We start from the raw sequence: 14,821 nt of genomic DNA on the forward strand, positions 1-14,821 counted from the left end.
TTTGATTTTTGTTTTGAAAACTTGGTTCTTAAACCTGTAATAACAAGCTTATATCACAAAGCAAGTCTATACACACACGTTCCTTCTAAAATAGAGCAGAAAAAGATTCTATGGGCTGGAATAAGAGGGGTAGGGGAGGGAGAGATGGAGAAAAAGTAAGAAAAGTAGATGTGGGGGAATGTCGTGGAGAAGAGGCGCGGCCCGTGTTTCCTTTAACACCCCAGTGGGCTTGAGAATTGCAGAAAAAACCTGGGCACTTGAGGACAGAGGGTGCCCGTGCCCACCCTCTCTCTGACTTCCCTGGAAGTGTGCCAGCCTCAGAGGACCCCCTGAGGCCTTAGGCTATAGGAGAATATTGCACAGGAGAACTAACTGGGGAAGTCTGAGGCACCTTCTGCTTGTGTTTCCCTGAAGGGGCTCAAGAAGCCACCAAAGGCTTGCTGTGTGTGTGTGGGCATGCTAAGTTGATTCAGTTATGTCCAACTCTGCGACCCTGTGGACTATAGCCCACCAGGCTCCTCTGTCCATGGGATTTTCTAGGCAAGAATACTGGAGTGGGTTGCCATGCCCTCCTCCAGGATATCTTTACGACCCAGGGATCAAACCTGCATCATTTACGTCTCCTGCATTGGCAGGTGGGTTCTTTACCACTAGTACCACCTGGGAAGTAGAGATTCTTATTCCCAGGAACTCCATGGACACCCAGACAGGTGCTGCCGGCCTGGAAATGCTGGCGAAAAACCAGATGGCTCACTTAAGCTAAGGAGGCAGGCCCAGACACAGAAACACAGAGTCTCTAGAAGGAAGACTCCAGATTACACATGATGAGTATCTTCCCTGTAACGTGAATACATGAGCAGTATTGCTCCTCCAGTCTCAAATGCAGTGGATCGGGTCATGCTGTGGTGGTGGTGGTTTACTGGTAACACACTTTCTTTTCTAATCAAATGTCAGAATTATTGGAATCTGGGCTCACCTGGCTGTCCTGGATGCTGCCACCCTTCCCTCTCGCGGTTCCGATCGAATTGTAGACAAAGAGGAGCAATAAAGCCAGAGGGATCATGTAGAGTTCAAAGTTCCAGACAGTGACTAAGAACACCTGATTGGAAGACAAAGAGCAAATGATTGCTTGCAAAAACAGTATGGGGACAATCCTCAGCTCCTACTCACTGACTTCAGGAGATTAAACCCAGGACTCTCTGTATAGTTCCAAGTAGATTAAAATATACACACACACACGATCATTAGCACAGTTTTAGAACTAGTAGCAGAATAAGGAAGGCAGAGAAATGAGCTGGCCCATCACACTCTGGAATAGAGTTCCCATATTTGGAAACCTCATTACTCTACCAACCTTATTTAGTTTTTTGCTGCTGGATTTGGCACGCCAGAATATAGGTAAAGTACACAGCATGGAAAATCCAAAGGTCACTAAGAGGCTACAGGCCAAATTTTACCAAGAGTGAGATTTATCTGAACTAGGGCCGTGTGCTGTGCTCCATGGCTCAGTCCTGCCCGACTCTTCGCGGCTCCATGGACTGGAGCCCGCCAGGCTCCTCTGTCCACGGGATTTCCCAGGCGAGGATTCTGGAGTGGGCTGCCATTTCCTCCTCCAGGGGATCTGCCTGACCCCAGGATCCAACCCCGTCTCTTGCATCTCCTACACTGGCAGGTGGATTCTTTATTACTACTGCCGCCCGGGAAGCCCCAGAGCGGATAATTCCTTTTCAAGCAGGCTGCCAGTGCTGAAAAATTCAAATACTTTGGATAAAAACTTTAGTTTTCTGAAGTCTCTTTAAAATTTTTTAAAATTTGGATGAAATATAGCTGATGTACAATGCTATATTAATTTCTTCTGTACAAGAAAATGACTCAGTTATACACATATGTATTCTTTCTTCATATTCTTTTCCCTTATGACTTGTCACAGAATATTGAATATAGTTCTCTCTGTTATACAGTATGACCTTGTCGTTTATCCATAAAAATCTTAAAATCTTCCAATTTTGAGGCTAGATGGCCACAAGAAAATGATGATCAGTGTGAATCTTTAACACTTGAGGAGACCTAAGGTTTCAATTAGAATAAACAGTGTCAAAATTTTGAGATCATTCTGGAACTTTTTAATACTGCATTTTATATAGATCTATTGATGGTATATATAAATCAAGTATATTCATTTCATGTGGTATATGGTACCCCATTACAATGAATGTTTTGCAATTTTTCCATGATATTCTCTTACCAATGAAAACTTAGGATGAAATAGTGGTTTTATTTTTTAATGCAAATATATTAATCTTCAACTTGAGGATTTTTGCCTTTAATATTTTGTGTTCTACTTAAGAAATCTATGGTACCCTGAGGTGATAAAGTGATTTCTTGTCTCTTCTTTCAAAAGATAACTGTGTGAGTGTGTGTGTTCCTTCTCTTGGTTTAGAGGTAGAAACAAGCACCCAATTTGAACTTCATCCTCATAGTTGATTTACAATGCTGTATTAGTTTCAGGTATACGGCAAAGTGATTCAGGATTACACACACACACACACACACACACACTTTTTTTTTTTTCTTCCCAGATTCTTTTTCCTTATAGGTTATTACAAAATATTGAGTATAGTCAACTTTTAGAATTGGATTACTGAAGGGCTCCATACTTTGCTCACTGATTCTGCATTCCCACTCTGTCACACATCAGCTTCCCATGACTGTTGTCTACAGACCCTCTAAGTAAGCGTTAGTCGCTCAGTCGTGCCCGACTCTCTGCGACTCCATGGACTGCAGCCCACCAGGCTCCTGTGTCCATGAGATTTTCCAGGCAAGGATACTGGAGTGGGTTGCCATTTCCTTCTCCAAGGAAGCTTCTCGACCCAGGGATCAAACCCGGGTCTCCTGCACTGCAGGCAGATTCTTCCTTGACTGAGCTACAAGGGAAGCCATACAGACTCTCTAACCCCTTCTACTGAATTACATTACTGTTCTTTCACCAGGACCACTCCAGTATTCTTGCCTGGGGAATCCCATGGACAGAGGAGCCCTGTGGGCTACAGTTCATAGGGTCGCAAAGAGTTGGATACAACTGAGTGACTAACATTTTCATTTTCAGTAATCAGATGGTATCTGAGTACATAAGTAGATATTATTTCACTTTTAAAATTATCTTGGATTGTTATTTGACTGTATCCTTCCACATGGATTTAAAAATCAGTTTGTAACATTCTACAGTTTGTAAATTTGTAAAATTTGTAATTTTACATTTGTAATTGTAAATTTGTAAATTGTAAATTTGTAAAACAGTTTGTAAAATTCTTGGTGAAATTTTATTAGAAGAGCCTTTAACATACTTATCAGTGTGAAGAGAACTGACACCCTGATATTGACCTTCTGAATTATAAGGAATATTTATTTCTCCATATACTCAGAACTTCATCTTTTTCATTCTTTTTTTTACATAATGATTTTGCATATGTTTTATTATTTTTTGGAAAGTAATTTAAGAATTTTGATGCTATTATGAATGGGATGATTTTCAAATTTATATTCTTTAGTTGGTTACTTACTTCTAGTTACAGGAACACTGATTTATATGTTTTTCACATTATTTCTGAGCCCTCTTATTACTTGTAGGGAATTGAAAATACATCGTTTTGGAGATCTGGTGTGTAAAATCCTATAAACTGTAAATCATGACATTTTCCTTTAGCCCCCCAATCTATAGGTTATTTATATTTTCTTCTAGTGCTAAACCTCTGTGCATTTTTTAATGAGCAAGTATAGAATTTTTGAAATACTCTTTGAATCAATGAAGATCATTACATTACTGATATCTTCCAGTTTATTAACTGGATGGGATTTACCAATTTTATTATTTAATAATATGTATACTCCTCTAATTTTCTAGGTGTTTAAAGGTTTCTTTTTCTTTTACTTTTTTGTCATGTTTTGTTTTATTGTGAACAACAGAGAGAGAAGTTGAGAAAGTAGTACATCAATTTCTCTACTATGTAAAACTAGTAATTTTCTTCATTGTTACCTATTTCCTTTTCCCTGTTCTTAAAGTTCTTTTAAGATTAGAGGTTTTAATTATATTCTAAAAGGTTACTATTTCTTAATTTCTATCTATTGGATAAGTGGAATTTTGTTGTTCTTTCAAATTGCAAAATATAATTTCAAGTAAAAAGAGGCTGACCTAAAACTATTAAGAACAAAATAGGAAACAACATATTTTTAATTTATTTTCCTCATTATCAACTATTTATATAATGTCTTCAACAAAATTACTTTTACATGAACCAAAACTAGAGGGATGGCTATGCTAGACAAACACCTCGTTTATCATATTTGTTTATCATATTGGTAAGTAAGTCCAGAAAGTGTTTTACAAAAAAAAGTTCTCATTCAAAGAACTTGAAATTCTTTAAGAGTGAGAAACTAGTACTTCTATAAACATTTTTAAAATCAATGCATAATTTTTACTTCTCTAATGGTGGATTAAGTTCCTTAACAACATCATCTAGCAAAAACAGAAACCCTTTAGGACTGGAGGGGAGACCAAGTATTTGAGAGTATGAAACAAAGTTAATATATTTCTCAGAGGAGTTGAAACCTTGGGCCAAGAACTCAGATCTGCATGGGGCCACATGAATAATTTTTGCATCTTTCGCTCAAGAAGAGTTGAAGACACAGAGATGACACCAGTTGGTTAAAACTCAACAGAAAAACCTGCCAGTTTTCTAAATGCCTGTGAAGGATGTAGGCAACGGAGTCAGTGACGATCAGGGCCGCCAGAGAACACACAAGCACATCAGGAGGGGAGAGTCAGCGAAGGAAAACACCAGATTCTGTACGTGAACTCTGCTACAGCCACCACCACACACACGGACCAGACTCAGAGGCCTCTGGACTGGGGTCAAGGCTGCCACTCATGGCAGGTGTGACTGAATGTCCAGTTTGAGTCTAACAGAAGTGAATGCTTCCTTAAAAAACAAAACCAAGCTTATCTGAAACAATGTAGGATGATTCAGTGTTTTCACCACATAATCCTCTTACTGTCTAAGACACAACTCAATATCACTTGACATACACAGTCAGGAGAGTGGAATCATTATCAAGGAGAAGGCAATCAACAGATGTCAAGTTCAAGGTAACGCACATGTTAAAATTATCAGACAAGACCTTCAGACTACCTATTAAAAATATGCTCAGTGAGATGAAGGAAAATGACATCATAATAAATAAGTTAGTAAATAAATGCACAAAATAATAAAAGGGAAAATGTCCAACTAAAAAATCAATATCTCAAACTAAAAAAAAAAATCAGTAAGTATGTTCAGGATCAGAATTTAAAAAAAAAAACTTAAGGAACTTGAAGAGATATCAAAAGAAATCACCTTACCTGAAAGACAGAAAATAGTATGAAAATAAATGAATGGACTATTACTGCTCACTGAATAATTTCAAAAGTTCTAATATAGATATTCAGAATCTCAGAAAAAGAGGGAAGTTAGAGACATATGTAAATAACTAATGGTTGAACACTTCCTAGAGAACTTCCAGCAGAATAAATTCAAAGAAAATCAGGCTTATGAAAATAAATATATATATATATATATATTATATACTAATACCCATATATTAGTTGCTCAGTTGTGTCTGACTCTTTGCAATCCCATGGAGTGTAGCCCACCAGGCTCCTCTGTCGATGGAATTCTCCAGGCAAGAAAACTGAAGTGGGTAGCCAATCTCTTCTCCAGAGGATCTTCCTGACCCAGGGATCAAACCTGCATCTCTTGCATTGGCAGGCAAAAGAACTATTTACTATAGCTCTTTGGTAAAGAACCTGCCTGCCAATGCAGGAGATTTAAGAGTATGCAGGTTTGATCCCCTCCATGCCTGGAGGAGGGTATGGCAACCCACTCCAGTATTCTTGCCTGTGGAATCCCATGGACAGAGGAGCCTGGGTGACTACAGTCCACAGGGTCCCACAGAGGCAGACAAGACTGAAGTGACTTAGCATGCATGCATGCATATATGTGTCATGATCACAGTTCTGAAAAACAAAACTGATGAAATTCTGAAACCAACTAAAGATAAATGACACATTATGTACAAGAGCTTAACTACCTGAATGTTCATGGATTTCACATCAGAAACCATGGAGGCGAGGAGAAGTACAACAGCAATTTTAAAGTGCTAGGTAAAAGCAAAAGCAAAAATGTCAACCCAGGATTCTATATCCAATGAACATATCTTGCAGGAGTGAAGGTGAAATAAAGATTCAGATAAGTGAAAATTAAAATAATCTTTCACCAGCATATGTGAACAACAATAAAACTAAAGGATTTCTTCAGAATAAGGGAAAGGAATCCTAATGGAACTCAAACTTCAGGAAGAAATGAAGAACATCAGAAGTGGTAGATACATAGGTAAATATACAAGACAAGTTTTTCTTTTACTTCCTTTAGAACTCATATGATTGTTTAAAGCTATGCTTATAGCATCATTCCTGCGGTGCTTATAATGTATTTAGATGTAGTACAAGACATGTGAAAACTGAAAGAAAAAGGAGGGGAGGGACAGGTGGACAAATGGACTTAGATGAGTTGCAATATTTCTATGTTTTAGGTGAAAAAATTAATCCCAAATTGGGTGTCAAAAGTTAAGTGGAAATTACACACACACACACTCAAACATACTTGCACACGTATATTTAATCTCTAGAACAATCACCAAAGAACAAACAGAGAATAGATAAAAAGCCAACAGATGAATTAAAACAGAATTCTAAAAGACGAGAAGATGGAAACAGGAATAAGAAATGTAGAACATTCTATTGGAGGGAATGTTTCACAACTAATTTTATGAAGCCAGCTGTACCCTGATATGGAACACTGACAAAGCCATTAAGACAAAATAAATTATAGGTAAATATGCAACAGAACAAAGATGAAAGAATCCTTATGAAAATATAGCAAATCAAATCAAGAAATACATGGTAATACATTGTTTTAGTTACTAAGTCATGTTAACTCTTCTGCAACCCCATGGACTGTAGCCCGCTAGGTTCTTCTGCCCATGGGATTTCCCAGGCAAGAACACTGGAGTGAGTTGCTATTTCCTTCTCCAGGGATCAAACCCACATCTCCTGCATTGCAGGTGGATTCTTTACCATTGAGCCACTAGGGAAGGCCAAGAAACACAGCAGACAAATACAAAATAATAAAACAGTAACCAAATTTCAGTACATCAATAATTACATTGAATGTTACTGTAATAAACACTGCAAGCATAAAAGGTAGAGATGAGAATAGAATGAATGTCTCTGTGGCAAAGTAAAAAAAAGTCTTACCTCTTAAACAAGGGAAAATGTACTGAAACATACAACTGAACAAAATTGAACAAATGTCTCCATCAAGATATATTCAAAATCAAATACTTTCACTGTTGAATTCTATCAAACATTCAAAGAAGAAAGAACATTCTACTGGAAGGAATATTTCACAACTAATTTTATGAAGCTGGTTTTACCCTATGAAACCCTGACAAAGCCACTATGACAAAATAAGTTATAGGAAAACATGCAACAGGAACAAAGATGCAAGAATCCTTAAGAAAATAATAACAAATCAAATCAAGAAATACACACAAAACATATACCATAGTGTAATCAAGGAGAATATGGCCCAAGAATGTAAGATTAATTTCACATTAAAAACAAATATAATCCACCATATTGACAGAATAAAGGAGAAAATACATTCAATTATTTCAATAGATGTGGAAATAAAATTGACAAAAAAACTCAACACTACTAACAAACAATGAATACAAGAAAAATTACCTTGATCTGATAAAGGACACTTAACAAGAATCTTATAGTTACCATATTTGATCATATTTGGCAACAGTTTGTTGTATATAAATTATGCTTTGTGAAGCTGATTTTTTAAAAAAATACATACTAAGAAGAAAACACTTAGGCATGCAGCCATATTAATATGTCTCAAAAACACATTGAGTGAAAAAAGTCTTATACAAAAAAGAGCACAAGCTATATAATTCCATTTAGATGAAGTTACAGAACAGACAAAATGATTCTATGACGAGGATAACTGCACCATCTCCTTCTAAAATTAGGAACAAAGCAAGTATATCTGCTCTCACTACTCCTATTCAGTACTGAATTATATGTTCTAGCCACTGTAATAAAGGAAAATATATGAAGTAAAAGCCATAAGTATCAGAAAAGATAAAAGCAAAACTGTCACTTTTTATAGATGACCTGATTTTTACATAGAAAATTTTATGGAATCTACAAAGCAAATCCTAAAAATAACAATTAAATGCAGCAGTCAGAGGGTATAAAGTTACTTTTTAAAAATCAATTCTATTTTTAATACCAGAAGCAAAAATCTGAAAAATAAAACTTAAGATTTTTCATTTACAGTAGAATCAAAATCCATAAAATACAATGAAATAAAATACACAAAATGAGACCAAGACCACTACACTGGAAATTATAAAGTATTACTGAGGAACATTATAGGATACCTAAAGAAATGTACAGAAATGCCACTAGCTCATGGATTTTAAGATTCAATATTGTTAACATGACAGTTCTCCACAAATCGATCCTCAGAAGCAAGCAATCCCAATTTTGTAGAAATTGACAAGCTGATTCTGAATATTATATATGGGAATATTATTTGATGGAGCAGTCAAAGCAATTTTAAAAAATAAAGCTTACCTAATAGAGTTTATTATAAAGTGATACAGTAATGGAACAGAAAATACAATCAACATATATCAATATATAATTAACTTATTTCTAAAAACACTGCCAATTCAAAAAGATACATGTATCCCAATGTTCCTAATGTTCACTGTAGCCCTGTTTACAATAACTAGGACATGGAATGTCTATCAACAGAGGAATGGATAAAGAAGATGTACATATATACAATGGAGCATAACTCAGTCATAAAAAGAAACAAAACTGGGTCATTTATAGCGATGTATATGAACCTAGAGTCCGTTACACAGAGTGAACTAAGTCAGAAAGAAAAACAGAGTGAAGTAAGTTAGAAAGAGAAAAACAAATATCGTTTATTAATGCATATATATGGAATCTAGAAAAATGGTACCGATGAACCCACTTGCAGGGCAGGAAGAGAGAAGCAGACGTATGGAATGGACTTGTGGACACACAAGGGGAATGTGGGTTGGGATGAACTGAAAAGAGTGGCACTGACGTATATACACTGCCGTGAACACAAGAGATAGCTAGTGGGAAGCTGCTGTATACATAAGGAGCTCAGCTCGGCTCTCTGTGATGACCAAAGGGATGGGATGGGGGTGTGGGGGGTGTGGGTGGGAGGTTCAAGGGGGAGGGGCTATATATGTGTACATATAGCTGATTTACTTTGTTGTACAACAGAAACGAACACAAATTGTAAAGCAACTATATACTCTAGTAAAAAAATAAAAAAACATTGCCAAGGTAATCCAATGGGAGAAACCAGAGTCTTTTCAACAAATGGCCCTGGAATGACTGAATATATGTATGGAAAAAAAAAATCACTCTCCCTTACCACAGATAAAAATGAACTCTAAATAAATCATAATATCTAAAACTAAATACTAAAGCTTCAAAACATCTAGGAAAAAATTATGAGAAAAACCTCTGGCATAAGGAAGGGTAGGTCAAAGATTTCTTAGGGCACAAAAAGCAGAATAATGTAAATAAGTGAAAAAAATTAACTATTAAAATTATTCTTCCCTTTTCTCTTCGGAAGACACTTAAGAAATGAAAAAAGTCACAAAATGGGAGAAAATATTTTCTATACATGTACGGAAAGAGAACATGTATCTGGAATATATAAAGAATTTCTACAACTTGGTATGGAAACACCTCAATAAAAATTGGCAAAATATTTGATTGCAAAAAATTTGGAATATTACATGACAGCTTCTCAGAAAGTTGTGCATACAGCTCTGTGATTCTGGAGTGATTCAGATATCACTCTGGTACATCGCAACATACCACAAAGACACAGGGTAGCAGCAGAGGCTTCATTTAGAAAGCTATTGCAATGATCCAGGTGAAAGTTAACTGTAGCTTAGAACCATGCTGATGGCAGTGCCATTGCCGAAAAGTGGCCATGTTACTCTATTTAGAAAGTAGACCAAGAGGATTTTCAGACAACTTGAATGAGCCTATAAAAATGGAATCATCAAGGATAATACTAAATGGTGGGGCCTGACAAACTGCAAGAGCGGACGGATTCATTAATGGAGCTATAAGTCTGTGGAAGAGCATATTTGGAGAAGGGGAGTCTGAGGCACCTGTTGACATCTGGGTGGACACAAAGAGTAGACAACGGATAGAAGGTTTGGAGTTCAGACAAGAGGCTAAGGCTAGAGACATAAGTTTGCATATTATCAGCATCCAGATGGTGTTTAAAGGTTTCAGACTGGCTCATTTTGACAAGGAAATAATCATAGAGAGAAGCGGCTCAGAAGTGTAGTGATCCCTAGAAAAGTACAAAAAGTACAAATTTATGAGTTGGAGAAGATTAAAAGGAATCAGAAAAGGATACTGAGGAGCTGTCAGAGCAAAAGAGATAGTGTAGGAGACTGTGCTGTCCTAGGAAACAAGATAAACAAAGATCTTTAAAGAGGAGGGCAAGAACAGGCGGCTCAAATGATAAAGAATCTGCCTGCAATGCAGGAGATCCGTGTTGGATCCCTGGCTCAGTAAGATCCCCTGGAGGAGGGCAGGCAACCCACTCCAGTATTCTTGCCTGAAGAATCCCGTGGGCAGAGGAGCCTGGGGGACTACAGTCCATGGGGTCACAAAGAGCTGCGACTAACACTGAGACACTTTTACTTAAAAATAAATTTCTAAATAAGACGGTCACTGGAAACTGGTCCCTGGTGATTTGAAATGAGCAGTTGACTAGAGTGATAAAACAAAAATCAGATGAGGGTGAGTTTAAGAAAGAACAGAGAACTGTAGACAGTGATTACACAACTCTGTGAAAGTCTGTTATAAAGAAGAGCAGAGAGGGACTTCCCTGGTGGTTCAGTGGCTGACTCTGCACTCCTAATGCAGGGGGTCTGGGTTCAATTCCTGGTCAGGGAACTAGATCCCGAATGCTGAAACTAAAGATCCTGCTTGCGACAACTACAAGATCGTGCATGCTGTAACTAAAAAAATAGGTCACGCATGTCACAACAAAGATCAACAATACTGCATGCTGCAAATAAGACCTAGCACAGCCTAATAAATAAAAGAGAAACAGGATGGAAGAGGATGTAGCAAGGACCAGGGGAGAGAGGGAGGGAAAAAAATGATGGTGTAGGAGGCAGAAGAAAGAAGAGTTCGAACAATATTTTTGAATCATGGGGTAGGGGTGTGATCCAGCATATGGACGGAGAGTTGGTCTTCAGTTCAGTTCAGTCATTCAGCCGTGTCCGACTCTTTGTGACCCCATGAACCGCAGCACGCCAGGCCTCCCTGTCCATCACAAACTCCCGGAGTTTACTCAAACTCATGCCCATCGAGTCGGTGATGCCATCCAGCCATCTCATCCTCTGTTGTCCCCTTCTTCTCCTGCCCCCAACCCCTCCCAGCATCAGGGTCTTTTCCAACAAGTCAACTCTTCGCATGAGGTGGCCAAAGTATTGGAGTGTCAGCTTCAGCATCAGTCCTTCCAATGAACACCCAGGACTGATCTCCTTTAGGAAGGCCTGGTTGGATCTCCTTGAAGCCCAAGGGACTCTCAAGAGTCTTCTCCAACACCACAGTTCAAAAGCATCAATTTTTTGGTGCTCAGCTTTCTTCACAGTCCAACTCTCACATCCATACATGACCACTGGAAAAACCATAGCCTTGACCAGATGGACCTTTGTGGCAAAGTAATGTCTCTGCTTTTTAATATGCTATCTAGGTTGGTCATAACTTTCCTTCCAAGGAGCAAGCGTCTTTTAATTTCATGGCTGCAGTCAGAATCTGCAGTGATTTTGGAGCCCCCAAAAATAAAGTCTGACACTGTTTCCACTGTCTCCCCATCTATTTCCCATGAAGTGATGGGACCAGATGCCATGATCTTAGTTTTCTGAATGTTAAGCTTTAAGCCAACTTTTTCACTCTCCTCTTTCACCTTCCTCAAGAGGCTTTTTAGTTCCTCTTCACCATCTGCCATAAGGGTGGTCTCATCTGCATATCTGAGGTTATTGATATTTCAGAAGCAACAATTCAGTGATTCATAGTTATAGGACAGACAGCAGAAGATAACAGGCACAGATGTTGGTAGGGGGATAGGTAGATACGGCAGGGGCAAAACAGCAGTAAACTGGCACATGTGCCAACCATGGTCATGATCTGAGTGAGGACAGGGAGAAGTTATTAGAAAAGTAGGGCAGAAATTATAAAATAGTCCAGAAGAGAGGATAATGGCTCAAAGAAATGTAATATAGATGTCAGGAGGTACTGACTGTTTTCCTCTACCCATGTTTAGCTGAGGTTTTGCTAATCAAGTATAATGAAGGTAGAGAAGGCAAAGAAATTATTTCTAAAATGGACCACAGAGGGCTTCTCTGGTGGCTTAATGGTAAAGAATCCACCGGCCAATGCAGGGCGACACGAGTTCGATCCCTGCTGTGGGAAGATCCCATGTGCCTCAGAGCAACTAAGCCCATGTGCTGCAACTACTGAGCCTGCGCTCTCAGGCCCCGGCGGCGTCCTCTACTGACCCACGTGCTGCGCCTACTGAAGCCCGTGTGCCCTGGAGCGAGAGGAGGCCCCGCAACGTGGAGCCCACACACCACAACTGGAGAGAGTGTCTGGTCTCTGCAACTAGAGAAAGCCTGCACAGACAACGAAGACCCAGCACAGCCAATACACAAATAAAGTGGTTCAAAAAATGGACCATGGAAGCTGGGCTGCATTGTGGCTGAGAAACAATGTGAAGTGGAGACGATAAAATTTAAACACAGTGGTTGTTATTAACTAACAGGTTAAAAACAGAAGAGAACCAACTAACAGAAAGGAAAATTACTGGACTGAGAAATAATTCCAAAGAAGTTCTTCAGAATGTATAGGACAGAAACAAAAATACAGATATATGAACGGTCAAAGACATGGAAGATGTCAACAAGAAGGTCTAAGACAACACCTGATGGGTGTTGAAGGGGCAAAGAGTTAAGGAGAGAACAGGGAGGCAATATATGAAGATAAAATGCCTGAGGATTTTCCAGAATTGTTGAAATGTATCAAATGGGAAGATCCAAATAAACCCTTAATAAGATAAATAAAGAGGTGTTTGGGCTTAAAAATATCACGGTAGAATTGAAAAATACTTGGGAAGAAAAGCAGAAACATTTACAAGCAGCTAGAGAGAAAAGACAATTCACCTGTGAAGAAAAAGTAATATGAGTGACTTTATATCTCAATGCAACAAGCGAAACAAGAGAGCAGAAAAACTTTACATACGCTTTCGGCCTTTCAATTCAAAAACTTGTACCTAGCAAATTGTCTTAAGAGTAAAGCAGAGACTTTCTCAGAAAAGCATGAGCCAGCAGTGCTTATCACATGAAGATTCACTCATGAAAGTACATATAATAGATTTATTTCAAAGACAAAGGAAAACCGTTTCTGGCATCAAAAGGCTGAATGTGAGAATGTATGTGTTCAAAAGCAATAGTAAACGTGCATACCAATCTAAATAAACATGGACTTATTAGAAAGGTTTAATTTAGGTGTGTTGAAACAATTTAAAATGGGGACAGCAAATGTCTGTAAACTGGGAAAGGTATGGGTTGGTTTTAAAAAATTCTAAGACTCCCTTGTTGTTAAGCCTCTATGTTAAGTAGACATGTAAACCAGCTTTTCAGTATGGAGCTGAGCTTTATCTCATTCTTTCTGCATAAAACAACATCACCCACGAAAAACAAATGGAACCCCCTCCACCCACCAAACAACTGTGAAAACTGAATTATCTACACAAACTGAAGACATTCGAGGGGAACAAAGGCACCCAGGGTCTGAGGGACAAGATCAAGGATAACAGGCAAATGTAGAAAGGTACATCTTAGTCTGCCACTGCTTTGACTTCTTTAGAGTTTTTGTTACATTTTATTTTTGCCAATTCACTGTCTAAGACATAGCACACAGGAGCAAGTTAGAACATGCTTCAATCTTAATAATCTAGGGAGGTAAAAACTGGGGTGCAAGGGAACTATGGCAGCCAGAACTTGAGGAACAAAAGGAACAGCAGACATTCAAATGCATATCTCCTTGAGAAATTTACTGTTTAAAGCACGTGTGCTTAGGATGAAAAATTAAGGCCAAGCAGAAAATGAGAACCAAAAGTTTTTGGCAATCTCACTGAGTTGGGGAATAAAAACTGAAGGCTAGGGACCCTTATGAAAGAAGGGGTCTGGTAAACACTACAGGATTTTATTAAGACTCCTGAAGGACTATGCACTAAGCATGGGGTTAAAACCAAAATAAACCAGTCCTCAAGATGCTTGAAATCCTACCTTGGGTCATTTCAATCCCTGATTGGATCACTCTGATTTGCTAGACCCTCATTCCCTTCTCTATATTCTCTTTGGTGGAAAATAACACATTCCATATCCTCTAAAGTGTTTTAATAAATTTTATCCAGTATTTGATTAAAAAGTAATTACAATGGTCAGGATTAAAAAAGCAACGACCAAAAATCAAGAGAAAAATGGACAATGAGAACAAAAAGCTAATTTAGATGTTAGAGTTACCAGATGTAAATTTTTAAATAGCCATGATTAATATGTACAT

General features: G+C 38.2%; 1 protein-coding gene across 5 annotated transcripts in view; it reads right to left on the minus strand.

Moving 5' to 3' along the window:
* MCTP2 (multiple C2 and transmembrane domain containing 2) overlaps positions 1-14,821 on the minus strand; it is a 254,511-nt gene that overhangs the window by 39,019 nt on the left and 200,671 nt on the right. For all 5 annotated transcript variants that reach the window (XM_043921524.1, XM_043921521.1, XM_043921523.1 and 2 more), the window contains one exon: positions 977-1,099. In XM_043921524.1, the coding sequence (XP_043777459.1) occupies positions 977-1,099 (123 nt within the window). The remainder of the gene's footprint in view (positions 1-976; positions 1,100-14,821) is intronic.

Source organism: Cervus elaphus, chromosome 13 (genome assembly GCF_910594005.1).
Source record: "Cervus elaphus chromosome 13, mCerEla1.1, whole genome shotgun sequence".
Classification (NCBI taxonomy): domain Eukaryota; kingdom Metazoa; phylum Chordata; class Mammalia; order Artiodactyla; family Cervidae; genus Cervus; species Cervus elaphus.